The following is a 16,034-nucleotide window of genomic DNA, read 5'->3' on the forward strand; positions in this document are numbered from 1 at the left end:
GCTCACCCTTACTGATCATTACAGAAATGCAAAGCAAAACCACCCTGAGATGCCCATTGGGATGTGTGTTATCAAAAGCAGAAATCCACACAGGAGGTTTATAGACAGGATGTGGACAAATTGGAACCCTTGTGCATTGCTAGTGAGAATATCAAGTGGTGCAGCCACTGGGGAAAACCATATGGCAATTCCTCAACCAATTAAGCATAGAATTACCATACACATGATCCAACAACTCTCCGTCTAGGTACATACCCAAGAGAATTGAAAGCAGGGACTAAAGCATATTTGTACGCCCGTGTTCACAGCAGTACAATTCTCAAGAGCTATAAGATACAAACAGCCCGAATGTCCATCAACAAATGAACGGATAAAGGAAACGTGGTGTGTGCAGACGATGAACTATTATTCAGCCTTAAAAAGGAAGGACACCCCGGCGTGTGCTACAACACGGATGAGCCCTGAGGACGGTATGGTGAGTGAGAGAAGCAGTCCCGAAGACGGATACACTACCTCAGGATTTACCTGCAGTGGAATTCAGAGACAGGCAAGAGATGCTTTGTTCAAAACTGTGTTTGTTCCCATGAGATTTATTTAATGATCACCCACTGAGGGAGGGGTAAGAAAGGTCATGCCCAGTGTGAAGACACTCACGCTTCCTCCATTCAGGGGAAGAGGAAGAGAAAGGAATGGAGGAACTCAAGCAGAGGGCGGAATGGATGAGGAGGCCTTCCCGGAGATATGTGCACAGGGCTTGAGCTTGGGAGGGAAAAACCCAAACATCTCCATACCAACCATGAGATTTAAGAAGGGAGGGGGGAGGCAGATTTCAACCCTACAGACTATATAAGGAACTAGGGGCTGATTAACATCTACAGAAGAGGAAATCTTCACAATGATAGCGTAGTGTGGAAACAAGAGGAAAAGGAAAGAGAAAGTTGGCTGCTATAAATAAGACAGCTTCTAAAACAGTGCTTAGTAAGGGAATTACTAAAATATACAGGATTAAAGGCACCACAGAACCACCAACCATAGCCAATGTCCCCGGAAACATAGCTTCCCAGCAGAGAATTTGCATTTCCAAGAATATCCGTATTATTCACACCATGATTTTCTTCTGCATGACACCGCCGGGCTGTTGCCAGAGAACATGGCCTGAGGCCCCTAGTCGGCCTCTGTAAGTGTCGGGGAAGATGCTGGAAGGCGGATCGGAGCCCCGCCACCCCCCTCGCCCACACCCCAAGGCCCTTCCAGCTCTTCACTTGTGGCACGTCCAAGGCTGCCTCAAATGTTACCCCGACAGAAAAAGAGAGGCTTTCACTCACTTGAAATGCAGAAATATTTATTTTGGTTTCCTTCATTGTTTTTGGAAATTCTGTTTTGGTTTATAAAACATAGAAATAGCCAACACTTAAAGCAAACATTCAAAACCCCAAGGTGACAAATTATTGACTTTTTGTGCAATTAAGAATACACGTATGAAGTTAGGCTCCCAAATAGTGTTACTACGATGACAATTCTTTAGTGCAAACCCTGTTGTGCTTGTATAATACACGTACTCTCACAAACCCCAAAACCAAGTGCTTTCCATGTATAAATGACAACTTAATTCGATCACACGTGGCAAAGACTTTCAGTAAAGTGAAATGCAGCTAATTTCCCACATTAACTTTTTTTGTTTTAAATCCCTTGAGAAGTTAATCCCAGGAAATGAGTTTTCCAGATCGCTACACCCTAGAATTTTGGCTTGTCAAAGACATTTCATAAAAACCAGGTAGCATTATAAAAGCATTTGTTTATTACTGTCCATTTCAATAAGTACCCGAGTATATCTATTCCCTTACTATTTTTAAAGACACTCCCTGCCTGAGAATTTATTTGGGGGACGGGGGTGTGTGGAAAAAGCCAGTTAATCACAACACAATCTTTTGATATGAAAACCACATTAAAAATCCATTGGCCATCACAAACGAAGAATGACTGGTTCGGTGAAGATAAAGTGGACAGTTAATGAGGCGTCACAGTTAAGCATGGTTGATCCAGGTAATTATTTCCTTCTTGAAATGCTTGTCTTCACTGCAGAGTCTAAGGCAGATTTTTTCTAACCCCTGGGCTGGGATGGGGGTGGGGAGGATCGGGTCTGGAGAAGAGTCTGAGAACATTCTGCTCCATGGGCCCCAGAATCCATTGGCTCAGGTGAGCAGCCATTCATCCGAGACTTGGTGTCTGAGCTGTTCTGAGCTCGATCTGTTCTCTCCTGCACCGGGAACCTTGTGCTCCGAGGGGACCACAGGGACTGCAGTACACGGGGGCTCCGGAACCCGGCATCTTCTAGAAGGGTCGTCCGGGCGCGTGGGAGGCAGGGATTAAGAAAGAATCTCTGGTCCACTTGTGACGTTCTCCAGCTGGGACAGTTCTTGTTTTTAAGGGACAGCTTCCCTCCAGTGCACTGTACTTGTCAGAGCAGCAGACGACTGCAGAATTTGCAGCGAGTAGCAGACATCTCAGAAATAGCAAAGTCCTAACCCCTTGGTTAGAAAAACAGGGAGACAGAAGTGTTCACCCGCCCCCTTTTTTTTTTTTCTTAAATTGAGGAAGTCTCAAATAACTTAGCACATTTATAGTTTCCCCTTTGCAATTTTAAGGCTCATTTTGGAAATTGTGTATCGCCATAAACATGGTCTGCAACACGGGGTGACTGTAAGGCAGTGTTCCGTTTCCTCTAATATTCCTATGACAAGAACCCCGAATGCACAAGTCAAACCTGGACACTCCCTTTCCTACGTGCGCGCTAGTCCAAATTACCAACGTGAAGGCCATCAGCGGGAGACTGGAGGTGTGTGGTTTTTTCCTCGCGTTAAACTTTGATGGTGGAATAAAGTTCATCTATCTGTGACCTGAAGTAATTCCGAAGCTCGGGCCGCTTCGCCTTCATCGTTGGGGTCAGGAGGCCATTGTCAATAGAAAATAATTCAGGGTGGAGAGCAATGCCTTTGACCTACAAATAAACACGAGTGTGGACTCAGGCTGAGTCTACAAGCACGTAGGTCCAAGGGGATGGAGACCCCGTGGCCAGGCCCTCCTCGGACTCAGGCCGGTGGGCTCGCTCAGCACAGGGCAGGGGCTGCTCCTCGACAGGCTCCGGGCTTGGACACCCACCTCCAGGAGAGAAGGCCCACCCTCGGTTCCAGAAATCCCTCCCCTGCCAACCGTCCCCCAGCTTACTCCTCGTGTCCCCATGCCTATTCACATGAAAACCTCAGGTCAGAGACTGTTTCGTTGGGGTGCATGCCAGGGGATGAAAATCCTACCTGTTCAAAGGGTTTCAGGCCAGAATCCTTCCCCAGCCTCACCATGTCTTCCAGGACGGCTTTTCTGACGTCCTAAGAAAGGGGAGGGGACAACACGCCTGCTGTGTTGGAGGGCTCTGAAGGCGGCTGGATGCTGGGCGAGGGGTCGGGGATGAACCACACAGCCGCCAGCCTTACCTTGTTCCTGCACAGTTCCTCAAAGGAGCCTTCTAGTCCTTTCTTTCGGGCCCAGGGACCTAACGTCTCAACATCTGGTACAACAATTGCTATGAGAAATGCCTTTAACACAGACAAGTGAATTATTATGTGGCTTGATCCAGACAGATGTTCTAAAATAGCGATTCTTTTAATCATTTTGCACGATGGACTCCGGGGAGAATCTGCTAGAAGTTACAGACCTTCTCTTTAGGACAGATTACCAGCCCCCAGGAGTCACTGAGCCCAGGTTCAGAGCTCTCTGCTCTAATAACAGACGGCGCGGCATCAGGAATTTTGCAACTAAGTGTTTTATTTATTTATTTATGTTTTTTTTTAAAGATTTATTTTTATTTATTTATGAGAGAGAGAGAGAGAGAGAGGCAGAGACACAGGCAGAGGGAGAAACAGGCTCCATGCTGGGAGCCCGACGCGGGACTCGATCCCGGGACTCCAGGATCGCGCCCTGGGCCAAAGGCAGGCGCGAAACCGCTGAGCCACCCAGGTATCCCCGCAACTAAGTGTTTTAAAAGGACCACTGGGAATCAACATCTAATGGAACCCTGAGGTTTATTTACTTTTTCATATATATTTATATACATATATTTTAATCAAACAGGGTCGAATAAGCAGACAAGGTATCAAGTAACTGCTTCACAGATTCATTTTTTAAAATCTCCAATGTCTTATTTTTTTTTACAATTTAGTAACAATACAAACTAAATAGAAATCAAAGTTCCAGGTCAAAGAAAAACAGGTGCACTCCCAAAGAAAAATAGGTGCATTTCTTATAAGATGAGAAAATATTCTTCCAGAAGTGTTTAAAAATCTCAAGATTCCTAAAGAGATTAGCTTTTAGGAAACTAGATCCCCCTCTCTTCCTTGCCACCATCTGCCCAACGTCTTGGCAAAGACATTCCACTACAGTAGGACCTTGGTTTTCAACTTCACGTCTATACGGGCTCAGACTCCCCACTGCTCAAGAATGACTTCGGAAACACAGCATAAAAACGTTGAGTCTGGGATGCCTGGGTGGCTCAGTGGTTGAGCGTCTGCCTTTGGCCCAGGTTGTGATCCCAGGGTCCCTCACAGGGAGCCTGCTTCTCCCTCTGCCTGTGTCTCTGCCTCTCTGTGTGTTTCTCAAGAATAAATAAATAAATAATCATTAAAACAAAACAAAAAAAAACATGAAACTTCGGGGCTTTCTTAAACATAATATCACTATTATCACTATTTCCTTTCCTAGTTTCAGTATCTCACCCACTCCCTAATGCCTTTATCCAACTTCCCTTGGTACACCAGACCACTCCAGCTAGGTCAAAGAAAAACATGGGATTGGGATTTAAAGAGAAACACCTTTCTGGATGAGCAGTGCCAGGCAGGAAACCGCAGTAATACTCGGCACGGCACCCAGAAGGCCAGCTGAGTGGCACCGCAGACCTCCAGAGTACGAGGCCCCGCCGCACCTGGCCGTCACGGCCCTCTGCGCAGAAGGCACATACCTGCAAGCTCTCTCCGTGGACGAACACCTGAGCCACAGGTTCACTTCGCACGTAGATATTTTCAATCTTCTCAGGCGCTATGTATTCTCCTTGTGCCAGTTTAAATATGTGCTTTTTCCTGTCGATGATCTTCAAGGTGCCATTCTGTGTATCAGAGGGGAGGTGCTGGGGGTGGGCCCGGGGCTGCTCCACCCTGCCCCCCGCCCTGTGGCAGGCACACACAGTACAGGGCCCTTTTCACAGGCTTTCCTCTGGTCCTGAGAATACTGCACAGGGGCCAGTTATCAGCCCCTTATACGGAGACAGAAACCAAGGCTTGGAGAGACCAAGCGGCTCGTCTAAGGCCAGCGAGCCAAGCAGAGAGAAAGGAGCTCCGGAGCCCATGGCTGTGTGCTGCACAGCTGCCTCCCCGAGTAGGGGTCGCGTTCCTTGAGGGCACAGACACAGACTCTCCTCCAGAGCACTCTGCGCAGAGCAAGGGCTCAGTAAAGCTCCTACAGAGAGGCTGATTGCCACCTTCCTTTGTCATCATTTCAAGGCACGGGAGGGGGTGGGAGGGGTTTGCTCCCAGCCCCTGGGCCAGGGTGCCAGCTGCCCACGTAGGGACTGCTGGAAGATTACCTCTGCACTAGATGAGCCAAACACCATCGTGTCCACCTCTGGTGGCCAAAACCCCCCAGCTGACTGTCATGCCGTCCCACTCCCGGGGTCGTTTCTATGCTTGCAAAAGTCTGCTGTAGGCAAGTTTCTATGGTTCCCTCACTGCATGTTGGTTCTGTGCTACTTCCACAGGGAGCAGACTGAGGTCCAGGGAAATTATGAAATGTGTTCATTAGAGCCAGAGCCAGAATTAGAACTGATACTTCAGCCCTCCTGAACTTGAAAAGAGGGACTTAATGTATTTCTAAATAACTTGGGTTTCTGAAGTCTGAATTAATTGGGTGGGGAGCAGGGAGGCATTGTCAAATCAGTAAAAATCTCCGGGAGTATTACACACTTTAAATCTAGAAGAATTGAACAACATACAATAATAAAACTTACATTAGCCATTTTAGTACTTGCAATTCAACACAGCGACTTCAAAAAAGCTGTGGGTGTCACCATGGCAAGCAAGATTGGTCAAACCCATGAGTAGGGCTTCTTGTGCATGCCTGTCCCTCTTCCGACAGACTCTGGCATTTGTCTACTGTGACAATTCTGAGACTACATGCAAAGGAGTTGGCCTAAGGGATGCTTATCCTATTTTTAACGGGATGACAAACCTATGAAACATGTATATTTACAAATTCCTGCCCCCACACCTTCCCGGCCATCTACCACAGTGTCCGCCAACCCTTGTTGAACCGAGGCCTTAACACCGAGGCCCAGTGCTGATACGTATAAAAAGCCATATGATCTCTCTGGATTTTGAACGAGGAGCAGCAACGGGAATTGATACCATGCATCAAAGCCAAACATACTTGCTACCGTTCAGCTGAAAACCCCACCCCGGCACGCAAAGAGTGTAAACTTGTTCCCTGCGGGATGTGGAAGGGCCATCCCTGTGCCCGCCCTCAGCGGGCAAAGGAAAAGCGAGGTTAGTACGTGGCAGACGTGCGGCAAACAGGGTATCTTTTTCCCTGCGGCAGAAGAAAAGCACCTGTGGACGGGGGCGAGAGGGGAGGAGCACTTACTGGGAGCCACTTTCCAATGTCCCCTGTGTGTAACCAGCCATCTTTATCCAGAACTTCTGCTGTTTTTGCTGGGTCCTTCAAGTAGCCTTTAAATACATTTGGCCCTTTCACGCACACCTGAAGAGAGAAAGATCGTGAGCGGGGTGGGGGGAGGTGGAGGAAGGAGATCGAAAGGGACAAATGGGGACGCCTGGGTGGCTCAGCGGTTGAGCGTCTGCCTTCAGCTCAGGTCGTGATCCCTGGGCCAGGATCGAGTCCCTCATTGTGACCCTCACAGGGAGCCTGCTTCTCTCCCTGCCTATGTCTCTCCCTCTCTGTCTCTCATGAATAAATAAATAAAAAATATATATAAAAAAAGGGACAAACATCCAGCCAGGAGCCAGGTCAGCACCAGGGACCAGATATGCAGCCTGGCGACCGCAGCTCACACTGACATGTGATGATATTTAAAAGTTAAAGAGATGAGATCCTCAGAGTTCTCATCACGGAGGAAAAAATCTTTGTTTTTTTCTTTTCCGTTTTTCTTGTATTTATGTGAGATGATGGAATATGAACGAAACTTATGGTGGGGAATAATCATTTCATAAAGTACGTATGTCCAATCATTATGCTGTTTAGCCTTGAACACAGACAGTGTGTACGTCAATCGTATCTCTCTACAACTGCAGGGTGGGGGGTGAGGGGAGATGATCTGCTAACAGCATTTTTGGAGAATTCTCCAGGGAAAACTGGTGTGTGTGTGTGTGTGTGTGTGTGTGTGTGTGTGTGTGTATCTCAACCTTTACAAGAAGCCCTGAATCCCATGATCCAGAAGGAGCTACCAGACCCACATTGACTGGGATCTTGAAGGTACGTCCAAGGTCCCTGTTTCCTTGTCCTAACGACCTCAGCAGCAATCAAGGGCTAATGTAGGGCTAATGCAGGGCTAATGCTTGCCCAAGGTTCCGGCTCGAGGCTACAAGGGGGATGAACTCACCCTGAAGTAATCAGGCTCCCCCTCTCCTAGCCTCTCCCTAATAGGTATCCTGGGCTATTAGCTGACAGGAGCTGTGCCCCAGGCCTTGGGCACTGGAGCCTTTGCACGCACTCCAGCCCAAGTCCCGGTGCTGTCCGGAAGAGACCTTGGTGGTCTCCCTCCCACATAAAGGCACCTTCAAAAAGGAGCCTGTCTGACCCAGGATCACCAATAGCGTCAAGCTTCCCGGCCACACTGCTGGGAAGTGGCCGCGCACGGGTCATGGCCGGGTGTCCAAAGGTGAATGACCCAGGGGTTGTGTTCACTCACCTCGCCCTCGCCCTTGGCAGCCAGGTAGTTCATTTCTTCCACATCAACAAGTTTTATAAGGTTACAAGGCATCGGGGAACCGACGTGGCCTGCATGGTAAACGAAAGAATGATCATTCCTGGGAGGACTACTGATATCCTTCAGCCACATTAGTTGTATGTCCAGCAGGTCTGCTCTTAATAAGAACAGTTGGTATCAACATCTGTTTGCTGCGAGGATAGCCTGTCTCCCCCAGTATATGAACACACAGAGTTTATTCCTAGAACAGAGACAAACATTCAAAACTCTCTTAAGGACCTTTCCCAAGTTTGATGCAGCAAATTATTTTTCAAAAGTATGAATAATGTGGCTTTTGAGGGGATGCCTGGGTGGTTCGGTGATTGAGAGTCTGTCTTTGGCTCAGGGTGTGATCCTGGGGTCCTGGGATCAAGTCCTTCATCGGGCTTCCCATAGGGAGCCTCCTTCTCCCTCTGCCTCTGTCTCTGCCTCTCTCTGTGTGTCTCTCATGAATAAATAAATAAAATCTTTAAAACAAAATTTGGCTGTTGATTGTAAAGATTTCTACAAAATACCCGGAAGCAAGCTTTCTAAATCTTTTACCAGGCTCCTACGATCTGAAGCCCCTGCTCATTTGCAACCTCTCCCTCACACAGACTTAACATCCCTACTTGCTCAAAGAAGAGAAAATACACAGCTTTGCCAAACCTGGATTATTCTCTCAACGTCACCTCGCTCTGACCAAGATGGCCTGGGTGAATGTGTTTAGATTTAAGTTTATTAAGATAGCATGGTGCTTACTTTCACAGCTAACTCAACTGTCCTGCTGAAAGTTGTCAGGATTGGGTTGTCTTTTAACCCAAACAAACAAAAAAAGAACACAAGTTAGATAGGTTTTAAGAGCATCACAAATAATTCCTCCTACGTTTTTGTAATGTTTGCATAAAGTGATCACTGTTCTGAATTTTCGAGGCTGGTAAGGAACGAGGGGTTAAAAATTAAACCATGAAGAAGGTTCTGGGACTGTTAGTCTGAGTCCCAGCAGAACTGGGTTACGAGGGTGTGGGCAAGAGAATCCATGTTTCTAGATAGTGCTCATATTCGTCCTATACTAAATCAATGGGTGGAGTTCGCTTCTCGGAGTGTGGAACGTACCAGCAGCGTGCCAGAGAGGAAAGCGCAGAAACTTTGCAGCCAGATCTGGGTTGCAATCCTGGCTCCGAAGCACTAATGCTGTGCAAATTCTTATATACGGTTTACAAGCTTTTTAACCAACAATCATTTCCTCTCAGAGGTAACAGGACTTATGTCACAGGGACACGCTGCTGGGATGAAATGGACTTGAGGCACGTCTTAGGCACCGAACATAGAACCTTGTCCAGGATGGCTGCTCAATGGATTATTTTTGTATTTGCCCCTCTTCGTGCCTTTGCGGAGCAATGACTTGTTCTTTCTCTCTGTGGCCTCAACCCCTAGCACAGCGCCCAGTGTAAACTCAAGTCACGTCTGCCAGCAAATAACGAGACCCCGACCAATTCCCAGAAAGCTCGGTGGAGCCAAACGTTCTGAACCTGGTGAGAAGGGCATCGGCCCCTCAGCGGCCTGCGTCAGAATCTGGGGATCCTGACCGTCACCCGCTTGACAGTCGGGGCCCCCCAGTGCACGCGCTCCTCCACGAGCATCCCCGATTTACAAGGCTGCCCGCCCCGAGGCCTGGTCACCCGGGACACAGAGCTCATGCTGGCCAGGGAGCCAGTGATGAACCCAGTTCCAGCAACTGCTGGTGGCGTCCCGAGATGCCAGGAGGAGCGTCCCTACCTGCTGTCCAGTCTCCCGGCACGGTCAGGCAGCAGCCGGCAGTGCACTCCGTCTGTCCGTAGCCTTCGTAAAACTGGAGACAGACATTAGTAAGGACACTGATTGGTAAGTTCTACTCGCTCCCGAGGAACGGCTGGCCATGGGACACCTCTTTTTAAATGCTCTGTGTGGTGAATCTGTTCCACACTCCTGCCACTATGGCCAAATGTTGTCACCCCAGCACCCGACCCCAGCCGCTGCCTGTGGCTGTCTGCTATTTACCCTCCTGCGGACAGGCGACTGGGGACAGGGACACGACCTGGCAGGTCACAGCGTGCACGGCCCACCCAGGAGGCCCCTTGCTCTGCCCATTCACTGCTGGGCCGCACACACGTCCTGTCACCCAGTCTCTGCTGCCTCCCCGCCCCCTTTAAGGCGGGTGCCCCGCGGGGTCTGCAGGCCAGCTGGTCACCTGCCACCCAGCCCCATGCCCTCGGGCCTGATTAAAGGCAAGTTCCACGTTTGGATCTTTACCGGAGAGGAGATTACATGGTCCATTGTGGCCACGGACGCATCCTCTCCTGCCAAGGGTAAGAGATGGACACACACTCCTGTCCCTGGGCAACTGGGGAATAACAAGGCCTTCCAAGCCAACATAAAGCCCATGCGCCTAAGGATCACTTCCGGAAAGGAGATGCCTGGGCTTGAAAAGGCCCAAGACAATCAGCCATGGCGACGCCCACCTCACCTGACAGCCGAGCGCTGCTCTCAGAAACGTCAGCACGGTGGCGGACACGGGCGCGGCTCCTGTGATCATCAGCCTGACTTTTCCTCCCAGGCTCGACTAACAAGGCAAGGAGAGGGGTGCGTGAGGGTCCGAGGGCTGCCCAAAGACCCCCTCCCCTGCTGGGAACCCACTGCCCTGGTCCACCAGCTCCTTCTCCGCAGGCGCCACCCTTGCCCAGAGAACTCACAGACGTTCAAAAGTGGAAGGCCTGGCTGGAGCTGGTTTGTTTGTGTGTTTGTTTCTCTTTTTTTAAAGATTTTATTTATTTATCCATGAGAGACACAGAGAGAGAGAGAGAGAGAGAGAGGCAGAGACACGGGCAGAGGGAGAAGCAGGCTCCATGCAGGGAGCCTGATGTGGGACTCGATCCCAGGTCTCCAGGATCACGGCCTGGGTGGAAGTTGGCACCAAACCACTGAGCCACCTGGGCTGCCCTGGAGCTGGTTTCCGCCTGAAGCTATACCCTTCTCTCTCAACGGGGTATGAAAAACAAGCCAACGCCTCTACCTGGACATATTTTTAAGGAATTAGAACAAGAGTGTAGTGGATTTGGGGGCAAGCACAATTTGGGGAGATTTTTTTTTGGACATAGTATTATTATTCCACATTATCACTCGTGTCTTAAAAAATGACATCAAGAGTAACATACTTGTTTCAAAAAGGAAAGTTAAATGAAAATAAATTAGAAAGGCTCAGGGTCCCTGGGTGGCTCGGTTAAGCATCTGACTCTTGATTTCAGCTCAGATCATGATCTCAGGGTCATGAGATCAAGCCTCGCATTGGGCTCTATGCTCAGCACAGAGTCTGCTTGAGGTTCTCTCTCAAATAAATAAATCAACTTAAAAAAAAATTACAAAGGCTCTAATAACCTGGCTCCTCTTCTGCCCTCCAGTGTCACCGTGTTGTTCAGATTTGTGTGGCATACTGAGGTATGTACACAGGGGCTTTATCCTTAACTTTTAGAAATGTGCCAGAATTAATAAAAATGTGCCATTCTCTCTCACCTTCACACCTCACTTTAAAAAAGAGCCCTCATAGAAACTCTGAAGCCCAAATTAGTTTACGCTGCAAACAACAGTTGTGAATCTGTCACCTGTATCTTGTGGAAGATGAGTTTATCCCACAGGCTGTTGTTCCTAATGATGCCACTGCGAAGCTCTGCTTCTTTCCTTTTGGAGGCAAAGTCCAGTAGCCATCGCTTCAGCGTGGTGTTTGCCTGCCCAAAAATCTAACGAGTCAAGAAAAAAAAAAGAAGGTTTCAAAATGACTAGGATGGCTCAAATCAAAAAGTCAGATACTAACAAGTGTTGGTGAAGATGTGGAGAAACTGGAGCCCTCATCCACAGCTCGATGATGGGAGCTGCAGGGTGGGCAATATGGCGCACTTGCTTTGGAAAACAGACTGGTAGTTCCCTCAAATAGTTAAACACAGAATTACCATGTGACTCAGCAACTGCGCACCTAGGTAAGTACCCAAGAGAAATGAAAACACATGTCCACACAGACACCTGTCTATGAACGCTCATAGCATCATTACGCATAATAGCCAAAAAGTGACAACAACCCAAATGCCCACCAACGCATGAAAGGATAAATGAATGCGTTTTATCCATACAGTGGAATGTTACTTGGCCACTAAAAGGGATGAAGTACTGAAGTACTATCACATGCTACCACATGGATGAACCTTGTGAAGGAAACCAGTCACAAAGGACACGGTACGTGATTCCATTCATAGGAGAGTCCGGATTGGGGCATGTATAGATTCAAACAGTAGATCCATTTTGCCTGGGAGTGGACGGGAGCAAAGGATAGCTACAGGGCAGATAGAGTGTTTCTTTCTGAGGTGATAAAAATGGGCTGTGGTGAGGACTGCAGATCTCTGTGAATATACTAAAAATCTTTGGATTTCACACTTCAAATGGGTAAATTATATGGAATGTGAATTCTATCTCAGTCAAGTCGTTTTTAAATAGTTTTTTGAAAGGACCACTAAAAAGAGAGAGAGAGAGAGAGAGAGAGAGAGAAGGTACTCACACATAGTAACAGAAGCCCTGTATTACAACAAAGGGCATGAAAACTTCCCACTCCAAATTTATCCTGAAGACTGGCTGCTCATGCCATCCACTGGTCTTGCCCGGGGTGTGTGCTCCATGCCACAGTGACCCTTCCATGGAGGAGGCTGGCATTCTCTCTGCCCCTGGCTTAGCATAATCACTTCCTTCCATGTGGCTAAGTAAGTAACGTTACGCGTGCATGGACATTATAATTTATAGGACCTTTTTATAGATACTGTTCTCATGTGATGCAATTAGTGACTTTATGAGCTACGCAGCAGGGGGAGGAGGTAACAGTCCACCATGCAGATGAGAAAACAGAGGCTGCAAAGAGTTTATGTACAAATAATATGACCTCCCATATCACACCTGTATTGGGCCTTCCAGTTTACAAAGTACGTTCACAAGTTTTCTCTCATGATCCTTACCAAGGGCTCACTGAGGTAAACCGCTCTTCTGCGAGACCAGGAGTACAGAAGGTACCTGGCTGCCCCAATTCAAACCGGAGTCTCGGACTCCAGGTCCAGGGCTCTGCCCCCAATCTGGTGCTTGGAACTTACTCGGTCAAACATCCGGTTCAGCAGTCTAGGGACCACAGGAAAGATTGTGGGTTGAAGTGCTTTGAGGTCATCCATAAGCAGCCTGATATCTCCTTGGAAAAATCCTATTTTAGCTCCATGACACAGCATTACACACTAGGGCAGTGAACAAAAATAACCCACATGTCATCATCAAAGCAGGGACTGCACAACATACACACAGACACACAAAGTTTCCGTTTTAGCATTTCGGACTAGTTTCCAGAAATCTTGAAGTTCCTACATGTAGGCAGCTTTTCAAAATATGTTCTTGCATTCCCTGGTCATTGCACAACATTAAAGTGTAGTGTTTCTCTTGATCATCCTGAAGATAAAGAAGCTGGTAAGAAACCAGACTATGTTGTTTTTAGTGGTGATCATGGAGCTTCTGCTGTTTTAGCTTTATGATAAATAGCTGGTGAATGAATCGACATGGTGTTATGTAACCCAAATATTTTACTCTCCTGGAAACTTTAGGCCTAATTTATTCTCAAAACAAAAACTTAGCTCCTTGCAAACCCAGCTACTTACCAAACTTATTGAAGTGTCTTTAATTTAAAAATTAAAGATTTAAAAAATCTGAATCTAACAAAAAATTTCTGAGAAGCCACTGACTACGTTGCCATTGAGACACTGGGGCATCAAACACCAGAGTGGCTTGACATTCGGCTATAATCTACTGCATAGATTTGTTCCTGTCCGATGCAAATTGCACCCAGAAGCCATATGCACTTGACAAACAGTCTGCTTATTTTAAATTTTAAAAAGAAAGAGAGATTCAAAAGATGATGCCACGGAAGTACAAATGATCTCAAGGCTTGAAAGCAGAAGCCACTAAAACGGTACACCATGGTTTATGGTTTAAAAATTCAAGCTGGGGAGGAGGGGGCTTTTGTTCAGGGTGGCCTGCCTCCCAGGCACACTTCCAAAACTGCAATTAGGTATATATGGTCCATTATCAACTCATTTTGAGATTGCTTCGGAAACTCACAAGATCCCCTGAGGTGTGCAGTAGCAGAGGGAACAGATGGAAGACAGGATCTCGTGGCTGTTGATCCTTTAGGGTAAGTGCATCCTACAGGCCAGCAGCCAATCAAAGGGCCACTTGCTCTCCATTAGTCACCACTCGATTAGTCTAGGTCACTGACACCTAGCACAGTGCCTGGCACATAGCTGATGCTCAACAAATATTTGTTGAATGAATGAACCCTCTGATTTTTCCTAGAAGTATATGATCCAAAATTGTCCGAGAAAGAAAAGAGATGATTCTTGTCACATGGTTGTATACCAGGAGCCCAGGTCAAGGTCAGCTAAAGATCATCAGGCTTTGGGGCACCTGGGTGGTGCAGTGGTTGAGCATCTGCCTTTGGCTCAGGTCATGATCCTGGGTTCCTGGGATTGAGTCCCATGTTGGGCATCCTGCTCAGTGGGGAGCCTGCTTCTCCCTCTGCCTATGTCTCGGCCTCTGTGTCTCTCATGAATAAATAAATAAAATCTTTAAGAAAAAAAAAAAAGATCATCCTGCTTTTTCAAGGGCGCTTAGAATACTGGTGAAAAAAGCGAGTCTTAAGCCAAACTGTGCATCATGAACAAGCACAATGAAAAGAGAGGCTTTTTACAGAAGCAGAAGCTTTATGAGTCTTTGTAGGATGGTGTCTGTAAAAATTCTACCTTCGCAGTTAGTCTTTCTTTTTTTTTTTTTTTTAAGTTTAGCACCATTTATTAAGTGATCTCAGCTGTTGTTGTAGCTGCTGCGTATCAGCCTGTTCTTAAAACATAAAATGCTCTTCCAATTCCTCTTGTCCAGGAGAGAAGGATCTTCCAGGTAGCACGCCAACAGAACAAGAGACTCCGATGATGCCAGCTTCAATGATGGTGCCATCCAGAGAGGGAGAGGGTCATGGCACATTCAACCGCGGCTTCCAGAGGTTTTGAAAAAGGAGCCTTTCGGGGCCCAGCCTGCCTGGCATTTCGATGCTGTCGGTGTGGGTTTTGTACTCCATAATGGTGTTGGGAGGTGGGTTAAGCACTTGCCGAAGCATATCCCAGATGCGGGCTGTGGTTGCTTGGTCACTGGCAGTCTTATTCCATGTTGAAATAATGTCCTCCTGAAACCGGACAGAGACCACAGTCCCATAGATCTCCTCCCCAACCATGAACTGTTCCCCCAACATGGCCAGGATAAGACTCTCCCAGCAATGGGAGAATCCGCAGTCAAATAATCCACTTGCCATCATTTTTATTTGCGTCATCCTTCCACATGGGCTTAATTCCTTCTTTGAAGAGATGGGAGTCACCGTGGCCTGTCAGGTCCCCGGAACGTACCATGTGGCTATAAAACCTCCAGAACTGCTCCACAGAGGCAAAGGTGCCAATCTGTTTGATATTCTGTTCATAGCACTGTGAGCTGGTGGGACAGCCGGGGGTTCTTCTGGAGACCAGAAAGTATAGTTGTACTGCAGGGGATGCTCTGCTGGCCCAGGGACAACAGCCTTCCTCTTACTGCTGCCCTGACTTTTGTCTCGTTCCGTTTTTCCCTTCTCACCATCTTTCTGTGTGCTGTTTTCTTCATTCTGATCATGGTCCCCACTGTCATCATCTTTCAATGCGTCGAACTTGTTCATCCTCTCACCGCCGCCATCGCCACTGCCTCCCAGTTAGTCTTTCTGCAACTGTGCTCATGAGCACATCCTTCAAAAGTCTGAGCTTCCAACTTAAAAATGAGTGACTAAAGTTCAAATACGCAGACTCCCCCCACCAACATTTATACTTTTTTAAGTGACCGGCCCCATTTCTACAATGGGGCTGAGCAAAGAATGCTCTCTAGGGAGGACAGTCTGCACAAGAAACTT

The 16,034-nt window shown here is 47.6% G+C and overlaps 1 protein-coding gene and 1 pseudogene across 8 annotated transcripts in view; both read right to left on the reverse strand.

Moving 5' to 3' along the window:
- Positions 1–1,325: 1,325 nt before the first annotated feature.
- ACSL1 (acyl-CoA synthetase long chain family member 1) overlaps positions 1,326–16,034 on the reverse strand; it is a 70,441-nt gene continuing 55,732 nt past the window's right edge. For all 8 annotated transcript variants that reach the window (XM_077848705.1, XM_077848707.1, XM_077848708.1 and 5 more), the window contains 10 exons: positions 13,165–13,299; positions 11,641–11,775; positions 10,509–10,604; positions 9,782–9,854; positions 7,967–8,055; positions 6,682–6,798; positions 5,009–5,152; positions 3,489–3,590; positions 3,312–3,383; positions 1,326–2,998 (listed from right to left, as the gene is read on the reverse strand). In XM_077848705.1, coding sequence (XP_077704831.1) covers positions 2,858–2,998; positions 3,312–3,383; positions 3,489–3,590; positions 5,009–5,152; positions 6,682–6,798; positions 7,967–8,055; positions 9,782–9,854; positions 10,509–10,604; positions 11,641–11,775; positions 13,165–13,299 — 1,104 coding nt within the window. In that variant the 3' untranslated portion in view covers positions 1,326–2,857. The remainder of the gene's footprint in view (positions 2,999–3,311; positions 3,384–3,488; positions 3,591–5,008; positions 5,153–6,681; positions 6,799–7,966; positions 8,056–9,781; positions 9,855–10,508; positions 10,605–11,640; positions 11,776–13,164; positions 13,300–16,034) is intronic.
- Positions 13,306–16,030, reverse strand: LOC144284324 (eukaryotic translation initiation factor 4E type 2 pseudogene; annotated as a pseudogene).

This window comes from Canis aureus, chromosome 15 (genome assembly GCF_053574225.1).
Source record: "Canis aureus isolate CA01 chromosome 15, VMU_Caureus_v.1.0, whole genome shotgun sequence".
Classification (NCBI taxonomy): Eukaryota; Metazoa; Chordata; class Mammalia; order Carnivora; family Canidae; genus Canis; species Canis aureus.